Consider the following 12,309-nt stretch of genomic DNA (forward strand, 5'->3'; position numbering starts at 1 on the left):
ACTCTATCATGATAATCTATTAATATATATATATATATATATACATATATATATATATATATATATATATATATATTTTTTTTTTTTTTTGTGTGTGTGTGTGTGTGTGTGNATAATCTATTATATATATATATATATATATACATATATATATATATATATATATTTTTTTTTTTTTGTGTGTGTGTGTGTGTGTGTGTGTGTGTGTGTTCGTCTGTGCCTGCGGGGTGGGGCTTTCCTAACGTTTGACGTCATCCAACGCTCGCGATACTTCGGTCTCTCAGTTATCTACCCGTCTTGGATACCCCAGTTTCACTGTTGGGAAACATCAACATAGTAACCCGGGAAAGGCGACCTCAGAGGCGGGTAGCGACATTTCTTTCTAGGAATCTCACAGCTGACCTGGATATTTGGTTACCTGGACAAACGCCGAGACAATAACAATGGGTGCATGTCGCTAGAAAAACTTGCTAGCTTAGTTGGCACAACTGCTAGCTAACATTGGTTTGCTAACGTTAGCTGGCTAACGCTAACGTTAGCAAACAGACAGCTGAACCAAACTGAGGAAGAAGTCTGGAGAAGTTAGGTTTTTCTTATAATGAGGACATCGGCATGAATGTGGACATCTAGACACGTCGGATCGTTTCCCTAAAGGTATGTGTTATGTCTCTCCAAAGAGGTTATCGGCTAAGTTAATTCATGACTTTCCTGTCAGCTAGCGTTAACGTCAACTCTCGAGTTAGCGGCTCCGACTATTCCCTGGGCCGAAGACATTTCGAAATAAGTCATCTTGGAAGTCAGATGTTATAGTGAGTTGTAGGGATACTTTTTGGACGTACAGCGATTGTATTAGAAAATCAATAATGGTTATTGAAAAACAGAGGTTGTGTTAATTAGTATCAGGTTTTTAAATAAAACATTAATACCCCGGCTGTAAGTTCACACCCGAAAGTAGATTAATGATGGATTGTGTTGAGTTCGCGGATGAGTAATTCCCGGACTCGGTGTTTGAGTAGTAGCCGTGAAACAGTTGATTTCTCGATTGTAACTTGGGGAATTGGATGATCATTAATTTCTGTTTCATTTAGTGTTGCTGTAATTTATTATATTCAACAATAAAAGCGCTGTCGTTAACACAGACGACAGCTAGCGTTTGACTATACCTTTTTCGGGTTCAGAAGTAGGATAAGTGTGAGCCCACCTATTTAAGGCTCTCGGTGTTTTACAAAATAATATTGAACATATAAAGTTGCTGAATGGAAGGTAGACTTCTCAGCGACCTATCCGCGGCCAAAAGGGCAATGCTAGGTGGATGTAAAGAGATAAAAACACGATTTACCGCGATGCAGTGAGGGTGAGTGTAGTTAAAGTCAATACAAACCATGAAAAGTCAAAGATGGCTCATTATTTCTTCCTCGCTGAAAGCTGGGGTGCTGCCAAGCAACATTTTGCACAATGATGACAGTAGTGGTCGGAAGCTGTATTGCAACAGTCTATGTGCCGTCAACAGTGTTTTTGTAATGTGGCGTGCACCCATAGGTGGCAGCACGGAGCCGATACTGCTCAGCGACGCTTCAGTCGGTGTGCGAAGAAGAAATTATGCGCCATGTTGGATTCACATGGATAGTATTTGCTTTAATGGAAATCACCCGCACTCTCACGACAAAGTTGTGTATTACTCACTTAAAATCGCCGGACATTGTTGTTTTCTTTTCCTGATAGGTCGCTAATAGTTTCACCTTCCATCTTATGTGTTTACAATGTCAAAATACTATCGTCAACGAACTATATGAGCTCTAAATGGCAAAATTGGATGCATTCACTATGACAGCAATACAGGACTAGTATATGGCGCTTAAGTCATTGATCAAGCTTGCCGTTTGTAGACGTTTGATTGTTAACCTGAGCCAACTGGCTTGTTTGGGGGTATTAAGTTTGTCTTATTAACGGTAATTCCCAGCGTTACGTTTGCGTTGAATAGAGAAGTGTTTCGAGTAATGCTTGCGTGTGCACTTTTCATTTCAAGTCACAACTTCTGACAAAAGTAGCTAACGTCAGCTAATCCTTATAGTCAAGATGACAGACTGGAAACGTTACTTCCTTGCATGAATTTACTAACGTTACGCACAGTCCACCACTATGTCATTTTAGCCGATCTTGGCTCTTCTATCATACGTTTTGGATTCTGTCCCATCTGGATTCAGATACCAGGAAAGACACGGACTGCTCTCCGTAGTCTGGGTTAGTAAAACTAATGTAGTTCAACTAATTTAGTTCATGCGGTCTGCATTGTTAATTTGAGTTTATAATCACGGCCATCGGTGTGTGGCCATATTGTAATCGGGAAGGCTGTTACAAGGAAATGCTGTTGTTGTAGAAGTATGTATCACTTTCTTTATCTTCCTGTTTGCCCTCTCAGCCTGAGGTGATCGTCTCAGCGATGCGTCACGTGATTGTTATGAGTAAAAGGCATGACTTATGTAGAGCAACTTGTGACTCACAGGGTGTTTAAATATGTGTTAAAAACACACACAATGAACAAACTAACTTGGCTACACTTGCTTATATATACATACATGGATACAATAAACTGATTAAAGTGAAAAAGATATGAACAGTTTAACCCACAGTTGTCTCATGAAGAGGGTTTCTTAATCAGCACACAAGTGTTTGTGAGAGTAGTGCATAAGTAAAACAAGACACCTGCACTCTAGCTAAACAGGTGTTTTAAGTAAACATTACATGGTTGACATGTGACAAACTTCAGTTCTGCTCACCCTCCCACATGGAAAACGTGTGAGGAATGTGCTGTTGTGTAACTGGTTTTAAATGGCAGACTGACATTAATCTGCTGTCAGCAAGCTGTCATAATAGTTACATGTGTTATACAAGGAACTGATTGGGCTATACGCATAGTATTTATGATGTACTTTAATTTGTTCACTTGGTAGGCATGGATAACAGCTCGCCATCTAGGCTGTTGCCCCTAAAGCTTGTTTCTGTCTGTGGCATTTTGTTTTTTTGTTTTTTTGAAAGTGCTTGATGTGTTTTGTATTTGTGTATTATTCTTTGTTTTAGTTTGTTATCATTTATGTTTTTATCTGCCTGGTTAAAAGCAACTGCTTTTGTCTCCAGGTTGTCCATATGGTATGCGGTATAAGCGTTCAATACTTTTAATGGTGTTGTGTGTGTTGATGTTATTCATGTCATGTCTACCGTCACTCAGTGTTGTTCTTTTTAATTATTTGCTTCTGTCTAATCTTGGCGTCAGGTGAATGAGAGAGATGAGGAGTAGCAGGAGGACTGAGGCGTCTCTTAAAAGCTCTGCTCAGCAGCTTACAGATCACAATATTGGCACAGGTGTGTAAAAAAATAAAATAAAAATGCAGTCCAATTATATTCATGTCTATTCTCAGTGGGTATAGTGTTCTCACATAACTTCATTTGAATTCTGAATCTCATAATGTAAATGTGTCGTAAGTATCATTTACATAGCCAGATGTTATCACCTGTAATGACTTGTATTCTGTTTCTCTTTGTCAGAGCTGACAACTACATGGAAAAGCTTGTCTCAGTCCAAAGCTGCTGTAAGTACACCTGGAACAGTTTTGTGCTGAAGGACTTTGTGTGTTTGTCAGCCTCTCAGAAAGAATTGCCATTTCAGTAAAGTAATAAAACACAGTCTGCAGTATCTAATCATGATGAAGATGACTCCCTTTCACCTTTGCATAACAAAAGGAGTCTGATGTGTATTCTCTCTCTGTAGTTGCGGCATATAGAAAACCGTTTAGAGGCAGTTCCAGGGACAGGGGTTCTCCTGGACTCTGTCATGGACCCTCCCAAGAAGAAATCCTCCAAGACAGTGCGCTGCAGGGGTAAGTTATTTCAAAATGCCATTACAGTTAGTCAAATTCTACACTTAAACTATAACTATTTTAACATTGCTGTCTCTTGCAAAGATGGACAACAAGCTGACGACAGTGGAAGGTCTTCAAAACGCAGAGGCCGAAGTCAGCAGAGTCCAGAAAAGAGCAGTTCACGCAGCCCGTTAAGAAATACCACCCAGGACAGCAACGTCCGTAGGAACAACAGCGTGGAGTTCAGGGAACCGCTGGCCTCTTACAGGTACAACTACTGCATTAAAACTCACTAATAAAAGATCCTTATCCACCACTCTCTAGGTACATTGCTATATTTGGATAGAGGGCTATGCTTTCATATTCAGGACTGGTCATCTGTGGTTAATGCTTTCCAGCACTGATCACATCACATTGGTGATTGTTTTTTAAATCTTACACAAAACACAAAACTAAAACTCTACCTGGAAGCATAATTCCTTTATTGCACATGCTTACCAACATAATCCTATCGATATTACAGTTTTAAATTGTATTAAAGTGATACCAAATCTAGTCTACTATAAAGTGTGTGTGCTGTGTAGAGTGACTACAGAACAAGATGGTGTTTGTTCCCACCTGGGCTGTGACATTTTCATTATAGTTATTGTGTCGGCTCATTGTTTAACCTTGATACATCAGGAGAGCTCTTCCATCTAAATAACAGTCAGTCCCCAATGCTCTGTACTCTTCAACATTTCCATTCACAGACCATATGTTCTTGACATTGACTGAGTAGCTTGTAGCTGAATGGATCGCAAACACTTCAGTAGCTCAAGACTGCAGTTTCCAGTGATACCACAAAACCTGAAGTTTTGTCCTTAGTATTGTCACTCATTGCAACAGAATGACTGGATTTCAAATGTGAATATGTTCTCAAACGTTGTTAGAGAACAAATACAGAACTAAAGGAGAATGAATATTGGACTTATATTCGCCATGTGTACACAAACATGACACGACACAGCAAATGAATGATAATGTTCCTCTGGGTTTGCTGCATGCATAAAAAAGCAACTGTTTGCCAACAAATTTGTCTTATGGGTGTAAAAGGTGATTATATGTCAATGTTGTGTTCACAACTTGTTTCAGCTGCTCCCAAGTTGCCAAAACATCAGGTCTTGCAGGTTTAACCAAAACAAGTCTTGGAAATGAACTGTCTGAAGTTTCTGTTTCTATTTTGCTATTACTAGCAAATTCACACAATAGCATATGATATTCTGATCACTTTTTGATATTATCCTGAAGAGACAGACCAGTATTCTTTTTCTGCAATCATGTCAGCCAGTGAGCACAGTAGAAGTGCACCAGAATCATTATTGTTGTACATTTTTAATACAGTAGCTATCCTCACTGAACTAAAGTGATGTCTTGAGTGAATATGTCACTCCATCCCTTTTTACCCTTTGACCACCCATACATGTACTGTTCTGTACACTCAGTGAGTGGTAAATTAAGAGTAAATCTTGATCCCCTTCTTGATCCCATGTAATCTCTTTTTTTCCAGAGAGGCCACCCCTCCACCACATCCCTCCTCTCAGCTGGAGGCCTACAGCCTGCAGTCAGTGCCAGGGTCTTCATACCCATCCTCTCCACCTCCCTCAGATCCACTGCTCAGCCAGCTGGTCTACCAGAGAGACACCAGGGACAAACAGACGGACAGGGACCTGGACAGCACACACTCCTCGGCTCTGGAGAGCACCGAGGTTCGCTACCTCAATGACCAGCCAGCCCTGGACACCCTGAGGACTGTTGGAAACCAGTCACAACTCACAGGTGTAAGAGTCCCTGCATTGGAGCGGGCTGAGGAGGAAAGCTCTCCAAAAGCACAAGTTGGCATGGAAGGCCAGGAGTCGAGCCCATGTCTAGCTACAACCCCAGGCTCCGTGCGCAGAGGGGAGAGCACTCCTTCAACCAGCCCTGGCTCAGCTTCTCAGCGGTTGGAGAACCTAAGGCGTCATCAGCCTGATGATAAGCTGGAGAAGCTCAAAGAGCGTATTCGAAGGCAGAGACAACATTTGGAGGAGGCTGCGGAGAGAGAGAAGCTGCTGGGTTTTCTGGAACAGCCCGTTATGGCAGCTGTGGGAAGTAGCAATTCTGGTACTAGCAACATGCCCACAGCCAAAATACGGAAAGTAGCAGCGGCACCGCCTGCACCAATATACAGAGGTATCCAAAATGTGTACTTTGTCATTTATTTGACTTTTTGTTATGTAGCGATAATAATATGTGAAGGAATCAGGATGCCACAACTTAGCTCTTCAATCCTTCTACTCTCAGGTTTTAACAGTACTGAGACAAAGATCCGCACACCTGATGGGAAAGTTTGGAAGGAGGAGGAGTTTCACAACCTCAGCAGGGAAATATACAGAGACCTGTCACGACAATTTGCTGGTATGCTTTGGACACAAACATTTGTTTTTGTTGCTGTCATTCCATGTTTGCAATATTTTCTGATATGGTAATGATATAAAGATACTTTATTTGGTTTTGCTTGTTACTGTTATCCTGAACTGAGGTGATGGGTGATCTCTGACATGCTTGCGTCCTTGTATGTTCCTGGGCTTTAATCCAGGTTATGATGCCCTCTGGCATTAAATATAGAGAGCTGTCTGAAAAACTGCATTGCACATCAATGCATGGCCTGGAGTTGTATTGATCTGTCAGAGGCGCCAAAAAAACTAATTGTAGCAGCTGTTTTCTATCGAGGATGTTTGCATAAACAAACATGGATTATGCTCATAGTCTTTGGTTAATGACATCAGAGATTTTATTTCTCCAGACACAGGCTTTGTTTTTGAGTCAGCTGACACCTTTTGATTCAATTTAGAAATGTTTGTCAGTTTATGGTGTTTGTGGCTTATTCTCTATGTGTGTCATCTGTGTACAGAGAGCACTAGATCCAGACATCAACAGCAGAGGGAACAGAGAGCAGACAGGTCCAGAGAGAGGAGGCCTCCCAAACCAGTTAGGAAGGTGCACAGAGCTGCCCCTTCCTCTGAACTAAATGCAAAACCAGGTATAGTAATCCTTTTTTTATTTTTTTTTATGTAAGAGGGCCGACCCACACTCTGATCTCTTTTTAATTAGTGACAGTTGGGAAGCTAAGCATGTGGAACAGTCTGACAGGATTTTATCATGGGTCAGTGCATGTGGTCCGAAACCAAGAGCCTCAAATGTTGAACTATCAATGTGCTTAAAAGGTTTTTATCAACTGGGTTTGCTGCTCCAGTGTCTCTGCCTTTAAAAGTCTGCTTTATTCTGTATTTCATATCTGTCTTTAGTCCCCTGTTCATTTTTGCATAGATTTTGCTCTGCACACAGACTCTCACTGGTGTCAGTTCAGTAATTAATTCGTAATGCATGTGTTTTAGCACTTGTATACACAGTGAGAGTGGTACGGTCTCATACAGTGCTTACATGCAGGCTAAACATCAAATAAAAGCAGTCAGTGGGTAATGATAATAATAGTAAAAACACGTTACTAAATTCCTTAAACAGGCGGTAGAAACCAGCACTCGGACTATAATATTCAGTGTCCTCTTTCCATCTGCTCACTTGTTCCATACCAAGCCTGTGTGTGTTCCAGTACATGAACCAGAGACATAGCTGGCTTCTAAAGCTGTGTTAAGATTCTAATCCCTGTAGAAATGTTCAGTATGATTAACATGCAGTTTGTGTAACATACAAACACCCACATAGAAGAATCATACCGCTGTACCCATGGCATAGGAGACCTCTAACAGCTGAGAAAAGTACCCCCTCCCCATTCACAAAGATGGTTTCAAAGGCACATATGTAAACGCGAGTGATGGCTATCTTCCTCTTTCTGTCTGTGTGGACCTGGACACAAGGAAAGATACCGTTATGTCAGTTTGGCATGATCGTCCCAGTGAATGATTCAGTGTCAATGCAGAGACAGTTGAAGTATGCAGTACAGTACTTCAAAAAATTTAATCTAGATATCCTGAAAGCTAACTGCAAAAATATCTTTCTCCTGCACTCTGGCTCTCATTCACTCTGTGCTTGGGTTCCTCCAACTTTTGTGCTGTCTCTAAAGTCTGGCTGGTCTCTGTTTCGTGCTGGCACAGCGCTATAAATAGCCCTCTGAAATCTGCGGCCAGGTTCAGTTCACTCATCCACCCAGTACAAACAGCTGCTTGGTTAGTGGATGTACAGCTTCATTACCAGGAACTGCTCTTTGGTGGAATACAGTCACAGTGAAAAGAGCTCCAGTGATTAGTCCATGTAGAGAGACATTGCTGGTTTTGCAATGTAATTTTCCAAAGCTCTGAGCACCACAAATGTGATTCTATGCAAACTCAGTGTACTGGGCTGCTGGCAGAAAACTGAACAGCAGAGATTGGTAGGAATAGCTGGGTGAAATAAAAACAAATTTATCTGCCAGATAGTTACTGGGGGAAAGGAGGAGAATGTGTTTGGGGGCAATTTGGGCAAACTACAAAAACATGTTCTTAAATTTCATCACCTCTTCCACACAACAACTTCAGTAACTTGAAAAAAGTAAACTGAGCCGAGACCCTCATGTCTTACTTCCAATCATTAGGTCTGAGTTAAATGACCATTAAATTGGTCTTACTATTGTGACGCACCCTGTCTATCATATGCTTTTCTTGTGTCTCTTCCGTTTCTATAATGTGTGTATATTTATGTTCCAGTGAGTCTGCTGCAGTGTTGGCATGTCTCCATGTGCTAGCACATGCCTCATGTTACATGAGGTCAACATGAACACTATTGAATTGCATTGCTCTTCACTGGCAGCATCTAAGGTGGTAATGTTCTGTGTCACTGCAGTGATTAGCCCTGCATCATGGCGGGAGGGCCAAAAGCTGGTAAAGATGGTACTGGGTCCAGTTCCCAAGGTGCCCAGGGAGGAGGACAGACCACAGACAGCTGACAGACTGAGCAGAACAGGTGGGACCTGGAGACCCAAACCCTTACCCTTCTATACATGCCACTACACCCCTATCTTATATTACATTTCATAATACCAACAGCCGACCTAGCTTGCTGATAACAGTCGTCTCTGATCTAATCATTTCTCCTATGGTCTTGCTCATCTTGACATAAGGTGATTAGCTTTTCACTAGCATTTAAACAGCTGCCCAAAATGTGCCTGCTTGATATTAAAAATGTTTTCTCTGCATTATTTATGTCCAGTGGCATGTAGAAAAAGACAAAGTGTGAATTAGGATTTCCTCTTGACCATCTACCTTCCCCCTCCCCCATCTCTCAGACATGTTGTTTCCTCATTTTACTTTTATCTGTTTTCTAATGTTGCTATAGAACTTTCATTTTCACTTAAAATTAAGCACGGATTTCTTCACTGGGTGCTATTACATATAATGGAGTATATCCATGTAACACGAAGATGTTGTAAAATGAATATCTCTAGTTTTGCATGTCTGGGACCCACAGTTAGACTGGCAGCAGCGCCTGCCAAAGAATATCAATAAATAAAAAGTCTTTGGCTGCTGCTGTACACACAGCCAGCCATAGACTCTCTCTCACACTCTCGCTTACCCACACACTATCTGCATCCATCTCTATCTTTGCTATCTGAATCTGTACTGGGTACCACTGACCGGAAGGAATTGAGATTGACTGGCTGTTCTGGTTGGGTGCACAATTAGACATGGCCTGATTTCCAGAGGTTGCCCCCTGTGCAGGCTGCATGCACTCTGGGGAAAGGCAGAGTGGGGCAGAGAGGAGCTCACTGCAGCCATGTTCTGGAACAAACACTGTCTGGATTAGATACTGTAAAAGCGAGATAGGAGTTTTCAATTTGGCCGAGATTAGAGTTGCCATGGCAAGCCTGACCCCCGAGCCTCATTTAGTATGCGCATTCTGTCTGGGTCTAGTGCTTTAGCTTTGGAGTATTTTTTTTTTTAATCTGCTACAGTCACTTGTCAGAGCACCCAGTGTTTTGTTAGCTGTGACAAACCTGTTTATTAAATATGCTGGTCATAGATAAAGAGGAAAAGAGTTTAAAGGAAGGAAGGAAACAAGTTTAAAGACTGCGCACACTCTATACCTCTTATTAGATATGAACAGTGAAAGGGAATTTAAAATGTTTAGTGTTTTATCAGCAAGCGTCCACTTAAAGGTCTTAGGCCTTGTTCAGACTGCCAGCTCAAATTGTTTTTTGGCATATCCAGATTCCATCCAGATTGATTTTAGGAAGTCTGGACAGAAAACACATGAAATACGCTTGTTACAAATCTGATCTAAACCACATTTGGAGGTGGTTTGAAATGCGATGCCAATCGGATTTCAATAGATGCGTAACGGTCCGGACTCCCTGGCCACTTATATTGGATTTCAGAGTGTCTTTGAACACATCACACAATCACAGCGCCAGATCCAGAGTGACGCTTATGCTGTTACCCATGCAGATAAGTTGGTGATGTCTGGACACAAAAATCCAATCTGACCACTTGCAAGTAACACTGAAAGATTGGATTTGAGCAGATCTGAATGAAGCAGGGGGCACTAGTATGAAGTCTGTGCTTATGTTAGTAAGTCCATTAATAGTTACTAACTGTAACATTTTAACTTTCTGTAAATGTCCACCAGCTTCCCGCCACCGTTCCAGTTCACAACCACGCTCACAATCAAACCCACAGCCTCGCCCTAGCAGCACAGAAAGACCTCGTAGTGGATTTCAGTCCAAAAGCCACTCCACAGCCACATCCACCCCCACATCTGCAGATCGGGAGAAGGCCCCAGTGGGTGTTAGCACGGACCTGTTGTCAGCAGACATCCAGGGGATACTTGATGACCTTGAACTGGAGTGCAAAGCAGTTGAGAGGGAGGAGAGAGCCAGGCAAAGATCCCGAGGTGGGAGCAGTGGCAGGAGAGGGAGAGGGGGATCAGGGTCATGTACAAGGACTCCAGTCTCTGTTTGGGGAACTGCTGCGGCAACAGGTAGCTCCTCAAGAGGCTGCCGAAGCGCCAGCCCCACCACACACCGATCAGAGGCTGCTGACACGGGGCACAAGAAGCGACACTATGATGCAGACACTGTTCGCCAGTACATTTCTAGGCAACAAGAGGAGAGGAAGAGGCGTCAAGCAGAAGAGAAGAGGGCACTGAGGGAGGAGGCAGAGAGGAGAAATCAAAGATTGCAGGAGCTCTACAGGAAGCAAAGAGAAGTGGCTAAAGCAGCGGCCCTTCCCAGCGAGGCACCAGTGGCCCCAGTGCAAAAGAGACTACAGGAGACCTACAACAAACTGCTGCTGGAGGAGGCACAGCTGGGCGAGGAGGCCACACAAACGCAACCTGCTGCTCCTGCTATTCAAATGGTATTGTACATACGCATGAAACATGGTCAGCTTAGTTATATATGGAAGCTGTATTGTGTAGAATGAGTATCCAAGTGAAATAAATTAATGAAATTATCACATATGTAATGGGAAAAAAAGACTTTTAAAAATATGTTTCAACTTATGTTCTTCCGCAGAGACCGATGTACCAGCCCTCAGGAGAGTCGGACAAAGAGAACAAAAGACTGGAGGCACCACAGAGCCCCTCGAGCAGTGATAGGTCTTTAAATGAACAGCCACCTCCTCCTTTATCCAGGTACACACATGCACACTGCCGGCTCACCTCTGTCACTCTCCAGAATAACAAACACTCAGATTTACTGACCCAGATAAACAACAAACAATTCTCTGCACAGTACACTTGCTATCTACTGGAAATAATGTGTGGGTGATAAATTCTCGGGAATCACCTGACTTTACCAAACAGAGAAGCTGTTTGTTCCTAGATGGTTTGTTTTTATGAACTCCCCTTGCAAGTGCCCCCAAAGCTTTATTGCTCTGCGTTTTAGTACAAGATTAAACAAGCGCGCTTTTACAGTCACTGCTCCTTTTTTAGATGCATGAAAGAACATCCCAGATAATTGACTGGAAATTAAAATGAGGGTGTGTAAACAGATGTAATAATCATCTTTCTCTGTTTATTCAGTGATTGTTTTAATTCTGATTCATAGTTGTCGGTCCAGTTAAAGTGTATGTTCTTATCTTTTCATTATGTTCTGTACCATTAACAGTTACAAATCAGGCTGATGAATACATTTATGCTAAAGCTATAGCCCTTTTTAGTTAGAGATCAGCTACAGAGGCTCAACGAAGACCCTTTAAGTTCCACCTTTACAACTTACAACTGTCATACGTGTAACATAACAGTGTCAGCCTCTAGTGCACTTTATAAGCAATAACAATCATTTACTGTCGCTGTTGTATGGCAGTTGATCTCGTCCTTTGCTTGGAGGGTAACTTTAGGAGCTCCCCGACCTCATTGTCTCCCCAGTTTGTGGACATTTTTGGTTGCTGTTCTTCTTTGAGTTAGCTGCTAACTGTTATTGGCTGTGATTTAAATCTCCCGG

At 42.2% G+C, this 12,309-nt stretch overlaps 1 protein-coding gene across 3 annotated transcripts in view; it reads left to right on the top strand.

Annotated features, from left to right (window-relative positions):
• Window positions 1–284: 284 nt before the first annotated feature.
• The window catches only part of cep350 (centrosomal protein 350), a 34,888-nt gene continuing 22,863 nt past the window's right edge, over window positions 285–12,309 (top strand). For 2 of the 3 annotated variants that reach the window (XM_050054269.1, XM_050054271.1), the window contains exons 1-11: window positions 285–654; window positions 3,272–3,360; window positions 3,544–3,587; window positions 3,767–3,875; window positions 3,960–4,125; window positions 5,404–6,065; window positions 6,177–6,290; window positions 6,787–6,915; window positions 8,712–8,831; window positions 10,494–11,221; window positions 11,380–11,498. In XM_050054269.1, the coding sequence (XP_049910226.1) occupies window positions 3,276–3,360; window positions 3,544–3,587; window positions 3,767–3,875; window positions 3,960–4,125; window positions 5,404–6,065; window positions 6,177–6,290; window positions 6,787–6,915; window positions 8,712–8,831; window positions 10,494–11,221; window positions 11,380–11,498 (2,276 nt within the window). In that variant the 5' untranslated portion in view covers window positions 285–654; window positions 3,272–3,275. The remainder of the gene's footprint in view (window positions 655–3,271; window positions 3,361–3,543; window positions 3,588–3,766; window positions 3,876–3,959; window positions 4,126–5,403; window positions 6,066–6,176; window positions 6,291–6,786; window positions 6,916–8,711; window positions 8,832–10,493; window positions 11,222–11,379; window positions 11,499–12,309) is intronic. The other variant, XM_050054270.1, reaches the window with a different exon arrangement.

The sequence above is a fragment of the Epinephelus moara genome, chromosome 10 (assembly GCF_006386435.1).
Source record: "Epinephelus moara isolate mb chromosome 10, YSFRI_EMoa_1.0, whole genome shotgun sequence".
Classification (NCBI taxonomy): domain Eukaryota; kingdom Metazoa; phylum Chordata; class Actinopteri; order Perciformes; family Serranidae; genus Epinephelus; species Epinephelus moara.